We start from the raw sequence: 9,927 nt of genomic DNA, 5'->3' as shown, positions 1-9,927 counted from the left end.
GGATATGTTTCTTATTGAAGTATACTCGCTTCAACCATTTTTTTTTTTTTAAAGGTTGATCTACAATGTATCTTATCTATAGATCCTCTTCCTTTGAGCGAAGTAGTATTACTTTACCTTTTGCATCATCTAACATATGGTACCAATAACAACATACCACAAAAAATTAGTTGGATGATAGACGTTGCTAATGCCATAATCCCAACAGACCTAATAATTGCAATGCATGTGTGGCCAATCCCCAATGAAGTCTTTTATGTTCTCAACCATCAACAATACTTGCCTACAATTACTGGTGATGAGCTCTCAAATATCCGTCGTCTGCTGCATGTAATTTGTTCTAAGATCTCGCAATATGCCAATAATTGATTTTTTGTGTATGATCAAAGCCATTCCTTTGATGTTGGCTTCATGTTCCCTTTGTGTTTCCATGTAACCATGAATGTTTAAATCATTTTGATGATGCCCATTAATTTTGGCTTATTGTTTCCATGTAACTGTGAATTTTTAGATATTTTGATAATGCCCATTAATTTTGGCTTATGTATTTATTGTTGGTTCATTTGTTCTATCAAGTGTAGATTTTTTTTTTTTTTTTTGGCAGTTTTGATTTGCCAATTGTTATGTTCTATCATAAACGTTTGAGAATTTCATGTTTTTTTTTTTACAAGTAAATTTTTTATTCTTTGATAAGTAAAAGAATGCAAGTCCCTAGCCTTTCTTTATAGAGCAAGTCCTTAGCCTTTGTTAAAGAATTTCTTGAGTCATTTGCCGATATAAAATAATGCAATAAAATTATAATTTACACCATTAAGCATTACATTAATCATTTACGTGCATTCACAAAGGTTTTACTATAAAATCCTCATATAAACAATGGAATATTCCATGAAACATTTGCCAATGATGGTGGAAATCAATTCTTCAATAACCATCACAGTATCCAGCATATGAAACCTTTTGAATCTTGTGCACATTCAAACCAACGATGCCAAAATGGATTTATTGGGCCATTTGTTTTGCCAAACAAGAAGAAATTATGATACCATATCAACATACCGAAAAATTTTAAAGCAACCAAAGCAAATGGTAAGCAAAAATGATTACATTGGGAGCAAGGATCGGGTCTTGTTTCCACATTGATCGTCTTTCCGGACCACAAATTTCTCAAACTCATCCAAAAACCCCAGAAAACATTCCCAACAAAAGTTCTAGCAAACGAAACAAAACAAAAGTTCACTAACATTTCTCTCCAAAAAATTACCTTCCGGCCATAACCACATAAATTTCAATAGAAACAAAACAAAAATGCTCAACAACCAATTCGGCCCTTCCACAACCGAAATCCCCAAAAGGAATAACACCCCAAAAAATTGTTCCCATCCCCTCCATTCAGTCCTAGCCAAGCAAAACTTCCAGCTACCAAAAAAATTAAAAAATTAAAAAAAAATCAAAAGACAAAGAAAAAGAAAAAGGCATTAATATTAGCTCAGATCGACTCTGGATGAGCAAAAAGCTAGGGTTTTGATTCAGCTTCACTCGTGTACGAGACCCAAATCAAACCACCGGCGTATTCTAAGCAAAACCCCTGCCGAACCCAAACCACTGTCGTTTTCGAACCCAAACAACCGACACCGATGAGTTTCATCATCATCGTCACCGTCTAAGAGAGAGAGCTCAAAGAGGAGGGAGAGAGAGCATCTGATTGAGAGGGAGGGAAGGAGAGAGAGAGCATCTGAAAGGGAGAGAAGGCATCAAGCAACAATTTTGAACGTAAAAGGGGTGTAAACGAGCCGAGCTTGAGCGAGCTTCCCTTGTTCAGGCTTGGCTCATTTAAATTTTACTCGAGCTCGAGCTCGAGTCGAGCTTAAGGGCGAGCCCAAAAAATCGAGCTCGAGCTAATAATAAGTCGAGCCGAGAGCTGGCTCTTATATTTAATGTTTTTGTTTTTAAAAACAAAATTTAAATTCAAGTACTCTTAAACGGCTTAAGAAGTTAGTTTGCATATGAGTATTTATTTAACTTGACTAGTCAAGTATGGAGCCTAAGTCAATATAACAAGGCATTTGGTTTCAAAGAGAGATGATATGCATCTTTTTATAGATAAGCAAACTTGGAGATTAATGTTTTCTTAATAATGTGGGACAAGTTAACAGGTTGCATTCAGACTGCATTGGGACAACGCCCCCTACAAAAAACTATTTTTTCAACGTCTCTCTCTCAATCCCCCTCACCAGTCACAGCGCATCTTTCACTTGAACTCTCATTTCCCACTCTCTCACTCTCGCTCATCAAACAGGTAGTGATAGTGTTTGGGTCTGTATGATTCTTCAATAGTTTATGTCTTTTGCAATCTCCCTCAATAGTTTCTGCTTGATTCTTCTTCTTTTCGTTTGGGTCTGCTCTAATTGAATCGAGGTCTTTTTAATGATTGCTCTCTCTCTCTCTCTTTGATCACGAAGGGTTTAAAATTTTTCATTCTCTAACGCTTAAATATAAATGCAATTTTAAAATTTTAATAATTATGATATTTATAATTAATTATGTATTACTTAGTTTATATATATATATATATATATATATATATACACACATGAGTTTATATGAGTTTGCTCACGAGCCTAGTCGAGTCGAGCCGAACTTGCTTCGTTTAATATTCGAGCTAGGATTTGTGTTTCATGAAGTGCTTTATTTAATATTCGAGTCGAGCATGAGCCGAACTTATGCGAGCCGAGCCCTAGCTTGCTCGCGAGACGCTTCACTCACTTAACAGTCCTAAGAACCGACAAAGGAGAGAGAAAGGCATCTTTTCATTTTTAAAATTTTGCTTTCTTCTGTTCATTTTGAAATTAGTGTGAAAAAAGAAAAAAAAAACAAAAAAAAACGTGGAAAGATGCCACGTTGGATGTTTATGGCAGCATATGGGATTTTTAGAGAAACTTTTTTTGCATTCTACCCACCATCTCTTCTTTCTTTACCTTTTTTATTTTATTTTATTTTTTTGAAAAAAACAAATTGCAAGTGAAGAGATAGTGCCCAAATTTTGGACGACTAGTGCAAGATGAGAACAAGCCCAAATTTTGTGGTTGAGGTTGTGTCGATTTTCTTTGAGGATTCTGAGAAACTCCTCAACATGGCCAGAGCTCTGTGAGTGTTTCTTATTGATGTGGTTGATTTTGAAGAAAAGTTGATTTTGTATGTTTTGGGAGAAGGAAAGTACTTCACTTATAGGAGAAAATTATCATTGAATTCTTTTCCACTTGTGTAGAGAACAGAAAATTGTGGATTTCAAAGAGGTAGATGCCCATGTTCATCAGTTCAAGGGCAGTAGTGAGTTCTGTGGGGGCAGTGAAGTGAGTGTCGAGGTGTGAAGAGAAAGAGAAGGACAATATGGTCAAATTTCCCCCAATATTGAAGTTAAAAATCCAAAGTTTGCTGGTCAACATTGGCAATCAGTCAAAAGGTGAACAGTGTCTAGGCACAACACCGTTGCCAAACGAACCCTTAATCATTTCTCAACAAAATATTCATGCATATGAATCATGCGTGAGGACGTGGATGTGGGACACGTCACACATAGGACCTACTACACATAAAAGGTTCAAAATCCTAGTCACCAATTGCAGGTGCGAAGGTCCTTTCGATTCTTCACCACAAAAGCTTCGCCGCCATTACGCAACCCACCTACCCACCACCCCTTGGCCCTCGTGACCATCGCACATGTCGCTCTCCAGTCTCCATCGACGTCTATATCTAATGTACCCTCCACGTCACCCAACCTCTCTCTTTCCTTCACCTGCTTCATGGACCAATTCCAACTCCAAACCATGTCAAACGACGCCGTTTCCCGCTCCTCTCCCCCCTCATCTTCCTCCTCGCCCGCCTCCGACATGCCGAACGACGCCGTTTCCACGCACGCCTCTTCGTCCTCGGCCTCCCCTTCCCGCTTCTCCGATATCTGGAACTATCTCTGGGTCCCTCTGCTCATTTCCTACTCCAAGGAGCTTAGTGTCGCCAAGGCCCAGTCCACGATTCTTCTCCCGAGTCAACTCGACCCCGACTCGTCCAGGTGCGCCGCGCCCAACCCGAAGCTCAACTACCGCCCGGTGATCGGGATCCTCAGCCACCCCGGCGACGGCGCCTCCGGACGCCTCAGTAATGCCACCAACGCTTCCTATATTGCGGCGTCGTATGTGAAATTCGTTGAATCGGCCGGTGCTCGTGTCATTCCTCTTATCTATAACGAGCCTCCCGAGATTCTTTTCGAGGTAACCAACATTTTCCAGTTGAATCATTGTTTTCTCTCTCGAAATTTACTGAGATAGCTGAAGCAACTTGCGAGGTTTTGGATAACTTGTAGTGCCTTGCAATTAAAGTGCAATATCGAATCATACGTATGTATAGGTGAAAATTTGGTGATTTCGTTTGTGTTCCTGTGCTATATTTTCAGTAGAACTTGATTGCTACCGCTTTTTCCATAGTTATATTTTAGGATGAGAGAGAGATGGCAAGCATGGTTAAAACTGGGCGTGTAAAAACAGGAAGAAATGAACAAAGAAATTGCGTGGATGAAGGTAGATGACCTCTTTTTTGAAATTGAGTTTTAGGAGCAAGGATATATGACTGATGAATTGCTTACACAATTGTGCTGATTGGGAGAGAGAAGCTTGGACAGCCGTGAGGTGCCTTCTTTATTTTAATTATAAGTATTATGATATTGGGAAGTGTGTCGAGGTGGGGATTTGAGATCCCAAGCTCAATGATGGTTGTATAATGGGAAAATATCAATTTACTACTATGAGTTTGAGGTCATTATCAAATCATTGTTGAAATTACACTTAATCCATGAACTAATACCTCATTCTCGCTTACCCTTCAGAACTGGCGCTTATCTTACTTAACCTCCTTCGACTATCATTTAAATGGAAAAATCCCATTCACTTAGTTGAGGGCGTTAAATCTTTTTTTACCTGAAATAGCAAAAATGTCCTCCAAGTAAAAGATAATAAAAAATAAAAAAAAACTAAAGAAAAGAAAAGAAAAAAGGGGTGGTTGAATCACTCTTAGGGTAGGCAAAGCCACCCTAAAATGCCATCTTGATATTGACCCTACGTTGAGTACTTGCGGAAACTTAGTTTGCATGATTTTACACCTTTCAACAAATTTCACATTTGAAACTCAAACATGCTTTCCTATGTCTTAAAATGCCATAATTTTAATAGAGTAGATATTGCAATTCCACCTGTAAATGTGTTCCCAAATAGCTTATATAAATTGTCAAATTTTTAGTCTTTCATTTCCCCTGAGGTATCTTTGGTTATTTTAATAATATCATCTCTAGTCAAGTAACTATAATCCAATGAATCCAATGTACTTAACAATATCATATTTTTCCTAAGATCTGTACCATATTTAACATTAGCAGTGTCCTCAAAAACACATCAAACATTCTGATTTTCGTGATACATTTTCCAATAGTCTTGAATATCATTGCCCTTTAGAACTGTACTTGCATTACATGACTTAGTGGGTTGCAGCGAATAACAACAATAAAGAACAAATAGATATTTCTAGATCTTGATTATATCAAGTGATCGAAGAAATCTTCTCTGAAACACTAGATACTCTCTAAGTTTTGAAGAAAAATCAAGAAGAAACTCAACTCTGAGTAATTCTTATTAAACAAACTCAATCATAAACAACAACTGTGTTCTAGGGTCTATAAAAAATTTATTTATAGGCCCCCAAACCCTAAACCTAATAATAATACGAAATAGAGTTGAAATTGTAATTCTACGAGGCCTGTTCGGACGGGACATATCCTTGTCAGGCCAGGCACTTAAAACGTGCATAAATTAACATAGAGGCGTCTGGAAGGCCAGCCAGCATGTCCGGACGCGATTTCTAGAAACTCCTTATTTGATGGCGTGTCCAGACAGGTTGGACTCGTGTTCGGACGCAATTTCCAGAGACCTCCCTTTAGGTCCCTTGATCTACATCAATTATTGTCACAATAAATAATGCAAAACAATTACTTGTGAGAATGTATGATTTTACACGGTTCTCTTAATTTGAGATACGTCCACGAATAGAAATGGTCAAGAAGAATCCTACTAACCAAAGATGGAATACAAAATAATTGTAAAAAAAATACTCAATCCAAATCCGTAATACACCCATGTTGTGCATGCACTTGCGAGGTTTGTATCCCACATTGATAAAGCATCAAGAAAAATAGTACTTAATATACCTAAGTAGACCTAAGCCCATTAGCTTAGGCTTTTGGGCTAGAGTGGTGTTCAACTATGTATTAACTTACTATTGTTTGACTCCCTTGGTGTTTCTCTCCCCAACAACCCAAAATCTCACACTTTTAAAATAGAGAATCTCTTACAACAGAGAAATATTTCTCTAGTCTTCTTGACACGGCGTTGTGCTGCAAAAATGAGAGGCTTATTCTTGAGCGACGACTCCAGGGTTCTCTCGAATCTTATGTGCATCAAAGCAAACTAATTGTTGAAGATTGTTGAGATGATGCAATTTAGTGAAAAGTAAAGAGAAGAAGGGAGAAAAAGTAGTACAAGGAGAATTTATGTGGTTCGGAAGTGTGCCTACGTCCACAGGAATGAGCGTTTTACAATGTCAACAAAAAATAGGGTTACAATACATATATATTGTCGTCAGTTAAATCCTAGCTCGATACATTGAAATTCTCAATATAACCTTAGTTTCGCTTACACTCCACTCACCCCCCATGAGGCTTTGTACTAGAGACTGGTGTGACTTCCTTATTCAGAATATGAGTTACCATCTCTAACACTAAGGCTATCTATATGCTAAAAGTTGGCTGAACAAAACCTAGGTCTACACAAAAAAAGAGAAGAAAAAAAAATCCAAAAGTCGGCTAGTTCTCTTTCCACACACACAAGGTCGGCTAGGTTTTTTAGGTGCAATTACTGCCACCTATTGGTAAGAAAGGATACTGACGTGGCTTGATTTCTCTTTGAGGAAGCCAAGCTGTGTCATCACACTATCATCTACTTTACTTAGAAACATGAATGATGTTGAAGTTACTTATTTTAGTACTTATATCTTTTTTTTCCAATGATTTGATGTGATGCTAAATACGTACGGCTGCATTGCAGAAGCTAAATTTGGTCAATGGAGTGCTCTTCACAGGAGGGTGGGCTAAAACTGGTTTGTACTATAAAGTTGTTGAGGCAATTTATAAGGTAAATATTATTTCTCTGTAATTTTTGGAATAAATAATATAGTGGTTTGTACTATCTGGCAGTCTGCACACGGCCAAAGCTGGGTTTGGCAGCTTTTAGCAGCCTGAACTGTGTTGGACTTTAATTAGCACAAAAAGGAAAAAATTACGGTGTTACATGAGCAATGCTTATTGGAGAGAACTCTGTATTTTCCATGTACATTTGGTTGAGTGCATTCAGCATTGTTGGCACCTTTTCAAGTCGATATTCTTGTAGTTTCCCTTCTAGTCCCTGCTTCATAACTTTGAAATCCTGGTCTGTAAGTCCCATAGATGGCGAGTAATTGAGTTACACAATTGCAAATGTATTGATGTGAATCATTATTGAGATAATTAAGATGATATTTTCATGGTATCAGGCTTTATATCTTGAAAAATGCCTTGTAAATTGAAGATTGTTTGGGATGATTTCCCATGTAGTTTAGCCGAACTCTATAAAATTTAACTCAGCTCAACTAAGCACTCCCAATTAAATTGGGGTTGGTATGGATCCTCATCAACCTATTGGCGTTGGTCACATGTGCTTTTTTATTTTTTATAATCTTGCCACTCTATCCTAGCAAAAGTCATGCTGTTTATTGCCTTCCTATTTAACATATTCTTCTTTAGCCAATTTCTATAAAGGAAAAAAAAAAAAAAAAAAAAAAAAAAAAAAAAAAAAAAAAAAAAAAAGAGAAAAGAAAAGAATAAAAAGAGTACAAATGGAGTTCAGGAAAAAAGAGGTCAACCACAGATGAAGTAAGTAATTCATTTTTAATCATCTTTTATGTGGAAAATGAAATTAAGGGGCTTAAGCTGTTATTGCTGGACTCCTAAAGATTTGTTTGTTTACTTATTCAAAAAAAGAAAAGAAAAAAAGAAAGGGCTACAAAAATATTTGTGTTTAGGGACCTTAGAATCAAGGTAATTGGGAAAGGAGATTGAGAGATTCTCTTGAGGGTGAATTTTAGATGTGCAGCGAGTTACAGGATGGGTATCTTGATTTGGTTTTTTGTTGAAAACCATGATGGTAGTTGTTTGACCTCAGCTTGATAGCTGATCGTGTCTTAAATTTTTTGGCATGATCTTGATCAGTCTATTCTTTACAATGAGCCTCAACAAACTACCAAATGAGAACTTAAAGTTACTTGTAAGAGCTCAGTTTTTTGAAGCTAGTTCTTAATCTTTATCGGGGTTGTGCATCAATCCACCCAATCTCTCCACCCTGACTGACCCCACCCACATTGGGCTGATACGTTTTTCTGTGTGGCAGTTTGGTTCAGTTCCAAAATATGTAAGAAAGGTCGGTTTGGTTTGGTATTTGTTTCTACTATTCCTAACTGATCATTAACCTATCTGGTGCAATTATATATACAATTTAGAAATCTTATTTCGATATATTAAATGATGTGGAAATGTTTAGGTGGGCAGCTTCAGAATTATACATGAACCTGTGCAAACTTTATAATTTTCTGAATAAACTTTTTTTGATAAGTGAAAAAAAAAAAAAAAAAGGTTTATTCCCCCTTTGAAAGTCATCAGCCCTATATCACTCGATCTCTGTACCTTTCAACTCTCAAGCCTCATCCAGTCCTGCTGCCTCCTCCAGCTCCAATATTGCTGCTGCCTGCACCCCACATGCTATTTCTTCTCTATCTTTCTCACTTGTGATTTTAACAAAAAAGGAGGTTCTTTCAGTTGGCCAAGAAGTTTCTTCATTCTTTGCTAGTTTTCTTCTCTTTCGCATTTGAGAAAATCTGCATTCTACTACTTGATTGCTTCAGTATCTCCTAATAACTCAAAATGGTCCCAAAACTGGTTATTCTTTTTCAAAATTTTAAAATTAGATTTCATGGGATTCCTTTCTCAATTGGCTTTGGAAGTGACCTCTTTTCTTTCATTTCTCCATGTTTTTGCTTCTTTTTTGTCCCCTGTTTTTGCCTTTTAATTTGTGGTTTTGGTTTGATTTTATGTCTTTTTGGATTGCTTTGGATTTGTGGTGGAATTGTTGTATACCTGTAACATCCCATCCTAAATGATATAATATTGTTCGCTTTGGGCTTAACCCGCACGATTTTAGTATTGGGTTTACCTCCAAAAGGCTTCCTACCATTTAGAGAGAGCATATTCTATATAAACACATCATCTTTTTCACACCTAGGCAATGTGGGACGTCACAATCACTCCTTGGAACCCAGCGTCCTCGCCGGCAACCCTCATGGGCTTGTATACGCTCCCCCCATCTCAGGCTGAGCTATGACTCTGATATCATATGTAACACTCCACCCTAAATGATATGATATTGTCTGCCTTGGGCCAAGCCTATTGTGGTGTCCCACATTGCCTAGGTATTGTCTGCTTCGGAGATGCGGTAGAGACGGATGAGTTGGCTGGTGTTTTGGGTTGTGGTACTAGTTCTTTGCCCTTGAAGTACCTGGGTCTTCCGCTAGGGGCGTCCTTCAAGCAGTTGGCTATTTGGGATGACATGTTGGAGAAAATTGCTAGAAGGTTGGCCCCTTGGAAGCGTTCTTATTTGTCCAAGGGGGCGAGGCTCACTCTCATCAAGAGCACCCTATCCAATCTCCCCACATATCTTTTGTCTCTCTTTCCCATTCCTTTTTCCGTGGCGAAGCGCATTGAGAAGATTCAACGGGATTTTTTATTGGGGGGGGGGGGGT

The 9,927-nt window shown here is 37.9% G+C and overlaps 1 protein-coding gene across 1 annotated transcript; it reads left to right on the top strand.

Moving 5' to 3' along the window:
• Nucleotides 1–3,061: 3,061 nt before the first annotated feature.
• LOC132174432 (uncharacterized) lies at nt 3,062–8,257 on the top strand. Its single transcript, XM_059586091.1, has 4 exons — nt 3,062–3,147; nt 3,269–3,365; nt 3,627–4,268; nt 7,146–8,257. Exons 1-4 carry the CDS (start codon nt 3,062–3,064, stop codon nt 7,251–7,253), a joined length of 933 nt encoding a protein of 310 aa, XP_059442074.1. The 3' UTR covers nt 7,254–8,257.
• Nucleotides 8,258–9,927: the final 1,670 nt, after the last annotated feature.

Source organism: Corylus avellana, chromosome ca3 (assembly GCF_901000735.1).
Source record: "Corylus avellana chromosome ca3, CavTom2PMs-1.0".
Lineage (NCBI taxonomy): Eukaryota > Viridiplantae > Streptophyta > Magnoliopsida > Fagales > Betulaceae > Corylus > Corylus avellana.
The sequence above is the reverse complement of the archived record's forward strand: the minus strand, read 5'-3'. Positions and strand labels throughout refer to the sequence as shown.